At 46.3% G+C, this 12147-nt stretch overlaps 1 protein-coding gene across 3 annotated transcripts in view; it reads left to right on the top strand.

Annotated features, from left to right (window-relative positions):
* Nucleotides 1-12147, top strand: part of TBC1D22A (TBC1 domain family, member 22A) — a 425787-nt gene that overhangs the window by 131179 nt on the left and 282461 nt on the right. For all 3 annotated transcript variants that reach the window (XM_011934740.1, XM_011934742.1, XM_011934741.1), the window contains 2 exons: nt 2334-2462; nt 5901-5963. In XM_011934740.1, coding sequence (XP_011790130.1) covers nt 2334-2462; nt 5901-5963 — 192 coding nt within the window. The remainder of the gene's footprint in view (nt 1-2333; nt 2463-5900; nt 5964-12147) is intronic.

Below are 12147 nucleotides of genomic sequence, written 5' to 3'. Positions count from 1 at the left end.
CCTTGAACTCCTGACCTCGTGATCTGCCCGCCTCAGCCTCCCAAAGTGCTGGGATTATAGGCATGAGCCACTGCGTCTGGCCGAAAATCTTTTTTATATAGTTCTTGTATCTTTACAAGAACACTAATTATAAAAGAAAGACTATCAACTGGACTTCATGAAACTTTAAGACCTTACCTGTTTGAGACATAAAAAAGCAAGCCATAGACTAGGGAGAGGAATGACAGTACATACAAAGGAAAGAGAGATTTGTATCTAGAGTGTGTACAGAGCTCATCAAGCTCAGTAATAAGATGACACACAAGCTGGGTAAAAACTGGGCCAAAGATTTGAACAGATACTTTGCTAAAGAAGAGATGCGATGGCTCCATGAAGTATCTCTTCTTTATCATTAATCATTATGGAAATGAAATTAAAACCACACCCAAAAGCATGGCTGATAGTTGGATTCACAATACCAAGTGTTTAGAAGGCTGGGGCTATGTAGCATCTGGAATTCTCATACATTGCTGGTCAGAATGTAAAGTGAAGTAATTTCTTTGGAAAAAGAGTTTCTTAGAAAACTAAGCATATCCCAATGTTATGGCTCAGTAACTCGACTCCTAGGTATTTAACCGTGAAAACCCAAAGCGTGTGCCCATGAAAATCCTGTGCAGGAATATAACAAACCCCAAACTGGAAACAACCCAAATACTCATTGACAGGTGAATCTTTAACAAACTGGTGGATCCATTCAAGGGACGCAGCTAGAAAAAGGAAATCACAGCTGATTCATGTGACTTGGATCCGTCTCAGAACGCTGTGCTGCCGAGTGAAGGAAAAGCTCACACAAAGCGTAGGTCCTGAGTGACTGCGTTTCTGAGGAGTCCTCGGGCAGCCTCAGCCATGCACAGTGAGGAGGTGAGCGCCTCCCCGGCCAGGGTTGGGATGGATTGCAGAGGGTACTGGGAAGTCTATGGGGGCGGGGGGATGGAAGTGTGTCTGTATCTTCCTTGGAGTAGTAGTTACATAGCTGGAAGCCCTCGTCAAAAGCCACCAAACTGATTGCTTAAAATGGGCGCATCTCATCTTATAAATTAGAATTGGCCATTTATATCTGGGGGTTTTGCATCGGCAGATTCAACTAATTGTGCATCGAACATACTTGGAAAAAAAACGCCGGGCGTGGTGGCTCACGCCTGTAATCCCAGCACGTTGGGAGGCCGAGGTGGGTAAATAATGAGGTCAAGAGATCGAGACCATCCTGGACAACATGATGAAACCCTGTCTCTACTAAAAATACAAAAATTAGCTGGGCGTGCTGGCGTGCGCCTGTAATCCCAGCTACTCCAGAAGCTGAGGCAGGAGAATTGCTTCAACCCAGGAGGCGGAGGTTGTGGGGAACCAAGATCATGCCACTGCACTCCAGCCTGGTGACAGAGCGAGACTCTGTCTCAAAAAAAAAAAAAAAAAAAGTAACAGTGCAACAAAAGATAATATAAAGAAAAAACAACAGTATTATAACAATTACTTACATAGCATTTACCTTGTGTCAGGTGTCATAAGTCATCTAGAGATTATTTATTCAGGCAGATGTGCATAGATTACATGCAAATACTGCAGCATTTTATATAAGAGTCTTGCATAGCTAAGAATTTTGGTATTCCAAAATCCCCATACTTAGGGACAACTATATATTGTCAATAATGTCAAGTTAAGAAGTAGAAATAAGGCAACAGAAAACATGAAATCCCGGGCAGTCTGGCCCAGGAATCAGGCTCTTCATGACCTCCTTGTGCTGCCTGACTTCAGGTCCCCTTTATGTACTGGTGCTGCAGCTGCCACAGGCCTATGAGTCTTTGAAGATGGCACATTTGCATAAGTGACAGTACATACACATATATGTGTATCTGTGCATGCATGTATACATGTATATGTGTGTGTGTGTGGTTGCTGTTAGACTGTTCAGACTTTGGAATCCTTTCTGGTATATGAGACCTCTAGAGAAGGGCTTGTTTAATCTTGCAGCCCTGCTGTAGAAGAACCTTGGGCCCACCTGCTGCAGAGCCTGTGGGACTCTTGTCTGGCTGAGTGGAGAGGGCCTGCACCGGGAGGCTGGGGACGCAAGCCCGGGCCGCTTCCTAAGTGCTGTCGGGAGTGGTGCTTGTGTTGTGTGGAGCTGGCTGAACCTCTCTGTTGTGTTTCTTTTTTCCCAATTTGTGCTCCTCTTGGTGTCAGATTTCAGAATGCCAAGCTCAGGTAGGATGCAAGCCTTTTTATTTCTCACTTCTAACAGGGACTCCATGAATTAGCTATAACCATGTATATTTTTTGTTTTTTTATTTCTCACCCAGGGTTACCTTCCTGCCAATGTAGACCGGAGACCAGCCACTCTCCAGAGGAAACAGAAAGAATATTTTGCATTTATTGAGCACTATTACGATTCTAGGAACGACGAAGTTCACCAGGACACATACAGGCAGGTGGGAATCCTTTCTCTTTTTCGTATGTTGCCTGAAGTACTTTGCTTTGGTGTCATTTATAGGAGGAAATGTTTTATCAAAACCATGTGGAGTTGGTCAGAGTTAAAGATGCAGGTCCCTGATTAGCTCCCAGAGTTTTATTTTCTAATAAGTCAATTTTAAAACAAATAATGGCAAATTTCCTCTGATAGTACTATCTTGCTTGTCTTCAGTTCCCTCTACAAAAGTAAAAAGAGTATTTTAAATTGAGGTTACAAAATAAATGCCTTGGATTCCTGAGACCAGCCTTGGTGTGATGGTGGGAGTTTGTATCACAGTGAGCTGCTGTCTGGTAATCAAAGGCCATTCCTGAAGGCCCAGCCCAGGCATTTAGCTGAATGGCTCGGGGACAGAGAGGTTGCTTGGGACTTCCCTGGCGCTGGGCTCTTTGGTCCGGTTAGGGATGTGATACCAGCCCAGGAAAGATGTGTTCATCAGCTTCGTTTTGCAGGGGACACACTCCAGACCATAGCAGAAGGTGTAGCCAAGTTACCATTTTGCGATTTAGCTTAATATAAAGTGTGTCTAATGATGGTTTCTTAAATAGTCAGTTGACAGATGATGTACATAATGGGAAAATACTTAAAATTGATTTATGATTCACACTACACTCAGAATTTGCCGTTAGAATAGCTCTTTGAGGACTTTATAGTTCTCACTCTCTTTGTAATATGTGAAAGGTCAAAATGGTAGCTCTTAATTGGCATCCTTGTCTTAGCTATCTGAAATCAGCTTCTGGGTTTCCTGATGCACGGCAGGAATGTTTCCCTCTGCACACCCTGCTTCTAGGTGAAGGAGCTTTGCCACGTTTTCTCTCTCAGACGTGGGATAGCCACAGCTCTTTGGTAGTTGGTTTTATCTGTAAAAAAAAAAAAAAAAGGCCAAATATACACCTTACCTCTGTTACATAATCAAAGATTCTTTAAGTTAAATGCCTTCCTGGACAGCATCTTCCAAGATGGATGGGACACAGGGCTGCAGGAGGAAAAGTGACTTAAGAGTGAGGCTGTGGCAAAGCGGCCACCTCCATTTCCTTCCAGGCCGGAGCTTGTGTGGAGCTTGACGTGGCCCGTCTTGCCTTCTGTCTCACACCAGGGCCCCTGGGCCTCACTGGGCCGCCACTCAGTTACTCTGGGAAACTGATTTGATACACAGATTACTTTGGATTGGCTTGAGGAAATATTAGCTTGCCTGGCCTCCTTTGCCATTCCACTGGTTTTAGGAAATTGATAAATTTGGCACTATTTTGAACCCGTTTTTAAATGCATTTTAATTTCAGAAGAGATTTCAAAAGGATGACACTAGCATCTATCTGCGAGTTTTACCAAGCAGAATTCTGTTACGAGTTTTTGAAGAGAAAGTTAATTACGAACAGGTTGCATACATCTTTATTTAGTTACTGTGATAGGTAATAAAAAGATTCCAGATTATTGTGAGTTCCCAGACTGTTTCTACATTAATACAGATGAGACATGCATGCGGCCACGGGGTGGTTTTTCCTGTCTGCCTGATGCTTGGAGGTCTCTTGAACTGTGCCTTCTGCGTTCTTGCCATCACCATTTCAGGCAGAGCTGGGCCCGATGGGGGTTTGGAGACCCTGGTTTCTCCTTTACATCCACTTTCTCCTTTACAACCACAGGCATTTGACCTGTGGACTGAGCCCGACCGGTCGTCTGACCCGCAGTGGGCAGTGCCGCCCCTGCACACCGGTGGAGGGAACAGGAGGGGGGTGGTCTCGGCAGGTTCCCCACTCGCTTTCCATCCTTTCTTCATTTGATTTTTATGTGCTCACTCTTCTGCTGAAGATGTTATGTCAGAGCCACATGGATTCAGAGTTAAACGTTCATCTGGTCTGTCTGTTCCTTCCTCAGTCAGCTCTCTTGTGGCCTTTTTCTGACTTGCCCAGTTCTGTGTATGATGGGAGCCAGCAGGATGGAAGGAGGGATGCATAGAGCCCCATCTGCCCAGCCTTGTGGAGGACCGCCTGTCTAACACTGGAGCCTCTCCTGACAATGAGGATGATGGCAGGGGTCGGGTCTGGTGGGTGCTGCCTTGTCTGCTTAATAAATGTGTGACAGGTGCTCCTTTGTAAGGGGGGCTGTGCTGGCCCTGGTCGTGCAGAGGTGGCTCAGACCTGGTTCATGCTCTGCAGGAGCTTCCGCTGCTCATGCCGGAACAGATGTGTGTCCACACAAACGTAACTGTATGGGAGAGCAGTTAGGCCTCCAGGACACCCTGACAAGAGACGTGGGCCCTTGTCCCTGCTGGCACCTGGGCTCCTACATGGGGCCAGCTGCAGTCCTTTGGCCCTGCCTGTCTGGATAGAGTCGTGCTGCTTCTGCCACTTCCTTCTCGTCCTCCTCCACCTCCTGCTGTTCTTCCCCTTCCTCCTCCTCCCCTTCCTCCTCCTCCTGCTCTTCCTCCCCTTCCTCCTCCTCCTGTTCTTCCTCCCCTTCCTCCTCCTCCTCGGCAGCACTGCCTTGATGTTCACCAGTCTTACTTGATGTTCACCAGTAACCTTTTCAGATACTTGGAGCAGACATTTTGTAGACGGGGAAACTGAGGCCTGGCCACAGTGTGATAAGTGGCAGAGTGACGGTGTCCCAGCCTCCTGGGTGTTAGAGTCCTCTGTGGAGATGTGCAAGGATGGGGTGAAATGAAACGCAATCCTAGCATCTCCCTTGGCATTAAAATTTGCCTGTCTTCCCTCAGCCCATTGGTGCCGTTGTCCTGGATAAACGGGAGCGTGGGCTGGTGTGAGATGTTCATGTGGGATGCTGGGAGCCCGCCTGTGATGCCAGCCCAAGCTCACAACACTCTTGTTTGGTTGCTTCTGGAAGCCACAAATGTCCTCCTCTGCAGTGGGGGACTTTATTATGACTCTCCTGTCAGATGGTGGCCAAGCAGGAACCAGCCGACTAATAGAGGCTTTCAAATGCTTCCTTTGAAAAATGTTCTAGATTCCCCCAGGACTTCATAAAGTGGAGAAAAATGTGGCCTCTGTCCAAGAAGAAGCTGTCACAGCTGAAAATGTGTAAACTATTGATGTACTTGAATTGCTCTCTGTGTCAGAGGCTGAAAATCGATGTTTACTAATTGCTGTGGCTGATGTACTAAGCGGCCGAGGCCTGCTCTGTTCCTCATCACGCCGCAGGGGCTGCTGGATGGGGTCAGTGTTAAGCAAGCCTGTTGCCCAGGACTGGGCAAGCTGTTCAGAGAGAACAGACTTTGGATGCCTCCTTCGGGGGAGAAGGCGGTAACAGAGAGAACAAGAATCCTCAAGGAGAGAGCAGCGTAGAGACAAGGGAAGGACTTCCCTCAGTGTTGCGGTTTTCATCACAACGCTTGTGATGATGTTTGTTGTCCTGTAACATAAATGTGTTTCTCCTGCTTCTCCAGATCCACATAGACATCCCTCGCATGAGCCCTGAAGCGTTGATCCTGCAGCCCAAGGTGACGGAGGTAAGACGCTCTTGCCGTGGGGCAGTTCCCCTTGTTGGGAGTGGCTGATGCCGCTGTGCTAACCAGACAGTGGGTGCAGCCAGAGGTGCTTCACCCAGAAGCAAGGTTGCTGTGGCGAACTTCCGGTGCGTCTGGCCCTTGTGGACACAGTTGCTGACAGGAGTCTTATTTGTTCTTTGAATGTTTTTACTGTATAATATTGACACACAGCAAACAATGTATGTAATACACATGTGTGGATGTATGCACTCATGATCCACCACCAGATTGAGGAACCAGAATCCCCCAGTGCTGCCCAGCGACACACATGGCCATGACCTCAGGCCTGACCCAGCGCACTGAGGCTGCTTATGTATCCCCCACCCCCTGCAACTCCCTTCCTGGATGACGCTTTCTTGCCTTTTATGTTTTCGATTCTTTGTGACTTTCATTCATGGGACGGTAGGAACATAATGTATTCATTTTATTTGGGTCTTTTGGAGCTGCATCACTCTTTGTGTAGTCTGGTCTCTGCCTCTTGTTTTTTTCCTTTATTTATTTAGAGACAGAGACTTGCTGTGTCTTGCAGGCTGGAGTGCAGTGGTGTGATCTCAGCTCACTGCAGCCTCCACCTTCTGGGTTCAGGTGATTCTTTTGCCTCAGCCTCCCTGGGCTGGGATTACAGGCACCCACCACCATACCTGACTAATTTTTGTATTTTCTGTAGAGATGGGGAATTGCTGTGTTGGCCAGGCTGGTCTTGAACTCCTGATCTCAAGTGCTCTGCCCTCCTTGGCCTCCCAAAATGCTGGGATTACAGGTGTGAGCGACGGCGCCTGGCCTCTCTCATTGTTTTCTAAGATTCAGCGAATCTGTTGTATCTAGTTGTATAATGGTTTGTTATTTAAATATTCCACACTCTCCTTCGCCTTCTTCCTGTTGGACATTTGGGTTGTTTCTGAAGTTCTGCTGTTAGGAAGGGTGTTATCTGGAGCCTTCACGTGCATTTATGCAGGTGCCCACAGGTAAGATTTCTCTAAGGTGTTTACAAAGCAGTACAATTATTGCATCATTGGGTGTGGTGTGTGTCTGTTGTACCTTCAAGATAATGTCTACACACTTCTCAGATGGCCTGTAGCAATGCAGCTCCCCTCTGCAGCGTGTGAGCGTTCCCTCCGCGCGCCGCATTTCCTTGCCAGTTCTTCATGCTGCGGACTTCTCGTTTCTGTTGCTCTGGTGTATATTTCTACTGGAGTCCTCACGTTCGTTTCTCTGGTTACTCTCGGAGTTAAGCATCTCTGTATATTTACGGATGTCTTCTGTCTTCCCCCTTCTGCAAAATGTTCCTGCCTTTTGCCCATTTTTCTTTTGGTTTGTTGATTCACTCTTTCATTAGTTGTTGATCTTTACATGGTAAGAATTCTGATTCTTTGTCAGTTTGTATGTTGCAAAGATCTTCTGCCCCCTGCAGCTTTTCTCTTCCTTTTTTCTTGGTGGATCTTTATGATCAGAAGGTGTTAGCTTTAGTGTGGTTGAACTTTGCAGTCTCTTATGGTGAGCACTGGTTCGCGCTTTATCTGAAGAACTTTTTTCTACACATGAAGGTGTCTGCCCAGATTTTCATCCAAGAGTTTTGCTTTTCACGCCTCCGTGTTCAGTTCATCTGCAGCTGATGGCTGTGTGATGGGAGGCAGGAATCTGTTTAATTTCCTCCTGGGACAGCGGCCGGCCCCGTACTGTTGTTGGGTCCAGCTCGTCTCCCGTATTTGCGATGTCGCTCCTGTTTTCTGTCACTGCCACATTCATATAGATCTGTGTTGTGTTGTTTTTTTGTCCCAGTATTTAGGTAGTCTTCCCTTCATATTGCACCTCGCAAGTAATTTAGCTTCATGACGTCCTCCTGCCTGGTGGACGTGCACACCGCCCCGTAGTTTCCTCTTCACCGTGGATGGCCAGTCCCACCCCTTGCTCTTCCACACACGTCTCAGAGTCAGTTTGCCAAGGTCTTTCACTTGTTTTGTTTTTTAGGTCTGTTTGGTTTATGACTGGAATTGCATGGAATCTTTCTGTTGCATGGAAAGTTAGGGGTCAGAAAAGACAGTGTTTAGTTTGGGAGAATGGAATTCTCCCAAATTCTCTTGGGAGAATTCCATAGCTTTATGGAATTAAATATTTATTTTCGTGAATGTGCTAGTTCCTCTTTTAAAAGTCATTTTTAATGCTTTTCAGTGAAGCTTTTGAGTTTTCCCCATGAAGGGCCTTGTACATGTGTTACCCACCGATGGAGGGTGTCCAGGTTCTTGATGCTTTGAATAAAGAATTGGACTAAATGCACAAATAAAGCAAGGAAAGAATGAAGCAACAAAAGCAGAGAGTTATTGAAAATGAAAACATACTCCTCAGTCAGTAGTGGACCTGAGCAAGCAGCTCAAGGGCCTGGTAACTGAATTTTCTGGGGTTTAAATCCCTCTAAAGGTTTCCCATTGGTTACTTGGTATACACCCTATGTAAATGAAGTCGTGGCCACGATCAGTCTGATTGGTTGCAGAAAGTGACCAATGAGAGGCTGAAGTGAAGTTATAAAACACTCTATGCAAATGTCTGATTGGTTGCAGAAAGTGATGAATTGGAGGCTGAAGTCACAAAGTTACACTTCTATGCAGATGAAGACTTGGCCTGGGACCAGTCTGATTGGTTGCCGAAGGGGACCAATCAGAGGTACTTTCAGTATTTCATCTGCCATGCAGAAAAAGGGTGGATTGTGAAGGGAGTAGCCTCTGGTCCTTTTGTTACCTGGGCATGGAAAGTTTTTTTAAATTTAGTTCTAGGAAACTAATGTGAATTGACCTTAGGTTACCTGCCTCCAGACCCTATGCTCCTGCCTCACATGTTTTATTAGATTTATTCTTAGTTATCACATTTTTTCTTGTTGTAGTAAATGTTATCTCTTTAAAGCTGAATTTTGTTGTTTGAAATAATTTGTTTTGCCTGTTGATTGCTTCAGTAAATGCGCTTTTAAACTTTGACATTTCTTGTCTGTGCAGTAAATCTGTTAAAAAACAACTCAGGATTGTTAAAGCAAAAGTACTTATAGATTGTAGAATACAAAAAGAGAAAATCAGTATCCAATGGACGTATTCATTTTGAGATGCTTCTCTTTGATTATCCTTTTTAGTAATTGTGCTTATCATACCTGGAAAATGAAATCATTTATTATAACCTCCTTTTTACTTATGATTTTAAAATGGGAAATAGAGCCTGCCACAGGATCTTTGGTTTATTTTTATTTATTTTTTCCTACCGCTTGCCACATTCTTTGTACGGCTGACCTCTCAAGACCCTTGGTCTCAGAGTGTGGACCCTGAGTCACTGCTAGTGGTAGCAGTTGGCAATTGGTCCTCTTGTCTCTGACCCCCGTGGGCCTTGAGCTGTTGGTTTGGAAAGCTTCCCCTGTCAATTAAGAAAAATGATGAGACAACTCTCGATCATTTTAGGAGGTTTATTTGCCAAGTTAAGGAAGCATGCCTGGGAGATAGGTCTATGTCTTTCTCCCAAGATGATTTTCAGGGCTCCGAATTTAAAGGGGACAGGGCCGGATATTGAGAAGTGCACAATTTTCATGTAAGAGGGAGATAGAGAAAAACAGTCATTCATGCCTTTGTCTGGCTCAGTGAATCTGCATTTTTTTTTTTTTTTTAAACATAAAATGACATAGACAAATGGAACAGAGGGAAGATGCAGGGAGTCTGCATGTTACATAAGATAACCTAGACACAATGGGGCCGGGGAACAATCAGATATGCATTTGTGTCTGGTGGGCCAGGGGAGACTGTACCTGTAAACATAAGCTATCCATTTACACTGCCATGGTGAAACGTTTGCAGAAGCACCTTAAAAGGTCTTGCAGCTCACTAGGAATTTCCTTGTGGGCAAAATATGGGGGAGGCGTGTAGCTTCATCTTGTAGCCTTCTTATTTTGGAACCAAAAGGGGAAGGCAGGTTTGCATCGCCCAGTTCCCAGCTTGACTTTTCCCTTTGGCTCAATGAGTTTCGGATTTCAAGATTCAGTTTCCTTTCACGCCTTCTGCAGTGGGTCTTGCTCGGCTCCCACTTGCTCCCCCTGGGGGGTGCTGAGCCTCTCCAGGTCCCAGCTTAGCAAGGCTTGGCAGAGTGGATCAACTTGGAGGGTAGATGAGCTTCTGGGAGAGCCAGGCTCCTGCAGGCTGGCAGAGTGTGAAGAGTGGGTAACCTGAGCACAGCCTTGTGTGGGTGGGGAAACTGAATGATGCACAAGGGCTTTAGGAAAGTATTGAAATGTTTGTCTTGGCCGGGCATGGTGGCTCACGCCTGTAATCCCAGCACTTCGAGAGGCCAAGGCAAGCAGATCACCTGAGGTCAGGAGTTCAAGACCGCCTGGCCAACATAGCGAAACCTTGTCCCTATGAAAAACTAAAAAATTAGCCAGTCGTGGTGGGGTGTACCTGTAGTCCCAGCTACTTGGGAGGCTGAGGCAGGAGAATTGCTTGAACCCAGGAGGTGGAGGCTGCAGTGAGCCGAGGTGGTGCCACTGCAGTCCAGCCTGGGTGACAGAGCAGTACTTTGTCTCAAAAAAAAAAGTTTGTCTTGTGTTGGCCAGTAGAAAACATTGAGTTTTGGTTTCTGGCATTGTAGAGGTTAGATTTGAATACATCTGCAAGTGATGGCAAATCCCTAGTTATGGTGCCTTCACAGGACAGACCTCGATTACTGTCTCCAGTACGAGGTCATTGTCAGCAAATTGTTCCTGTGTGCTTGTCTTTGACCCCGTGGTCCAAGGCAGCTGGCCTAGCACTCTTCATCACATTTGCCTTCCACTAGCAGGGCTAATGAGGCATGCGTAGAGAAGGCCGCACCCCCACTTTAAAGGTGTGTCCCAGCAGCTGCTCATAGCACTTCTGCTTGTTTCTTACTGGCTGTGACTTAGCCTGTCATCCGAAGTGACGTGGTTGTCTACTTAGCTGTATGGATCAGGGAAAATGTAACTTTGATGTTTTTAGTTGCGTGCTGCCCTAAAGTTTGGGCTTCTAGTAGGAAGAAGGATTTCTGCCGTAAGCATCCCTCCAGCCCCCTGCATCTATGGAAATATCGACTTATCCATTCCACAGGTGACGGTCAGGTCCACAGTGATCAGTTGCTACTTTCCTTCTCTTCCTCCTTTTCTCCTTCCCTTTCTCTTTCTCTCCCTCTGGTCAGCTTTAGCGAGGTCTGATAAAATCCACCTATTTTAGGTTTATAATTGGATGTTTTGACAGCTGTGAGTTTGTTTGTTTGTTTTGAGAAAGAGCCTTGCTCTGTTGCCCAGGCTGCTGGAGTGCTCGTGGCGCGATCGCGGCTCACTGCAACCTCCGCCTCCTGGGTTCAACTGATTCTCCTGCCTCAGCCTCCCGAGTAGCTGGGATTACAGGCACCCACCACCATGTCCAGCTAATTTTTGTATTTTCAGTAGAGACGAGGTTTCACCATCTTGGTCAGGCCGGTCTTGAACTGCTGATCTCGAGATCCACCCGCCTCGGCCTCCCAAAGTGCTGGGATTACAGGTGTGAGTAACTGCTCCTGGCTTGACAGCTGTGTTTATAGGTGTGTACCAGCCCCCTAATATGTGATACAGAACATTTCCGTCACTCTGCGAGGTTCCCCGTCCCTTTGTGTCAGTCTCCTCTCCCCAGCCTTGCCCTTGACAACTGCTGATCTTCTTTCTGCCTCTAGAGTTCTGCTCTTTTGTAGCATTTCATATAAATGGAATCGTACAAACTGTAGACTTCAGTCCGTGTCTTCTTTTACTTGGCATCGTGTTTTTGAGGTTCGTGCCTGCTGTTGCAAGTATCAGTAGTTCATTGCTTTTTCCTGCTGAGTAGTATTCCCGTATGGCCATACCACAGTGTGTGTGTCTGTGCATCAGTTGACAGACACTGGAGTTCTTTCTAATTTTTGCCCATTACAAAATCAATTTTCTCTAAACCTTCATGTACTCATCCTAGTGGGGAAAGCAAACATCCTGATCGCAATGCCGATTTTAAAGGGAAGTCTTTTTTTTTTTTTTGAGACGGAGTCTCGCTCTGTCACCCTGGCTGGAGTGCAGTGGCCTGATCTCAGCTCATTGCAAGCTCCGCCTCCCGGGTTCTCGCCATTCTCCTGCCTCAGCCTCCCGAGTAGCTGGGACTACAGG

This window comes from Colobus angolensis, unplaced genomic scaffold, assembly GCF_000951035.1.
Source record: "Colobus angolensis palliatus isolate OR3802 unplaced genomic scaffold, Cang.pa_1.0 Scaffold138, whole genome shotgun sequence".
In the NCBI taxonomy this organism is placed as follows: Eukaryota; Metazoa; Chordata; class Mammalia; order Primates; family Cercopithecidae; genus Colobus; species Colobus angolensis.
Note: the sequence above shows the minus strand (reverse complement) of the source record. Positions and strands in the feature narration are given on the sequence as shown.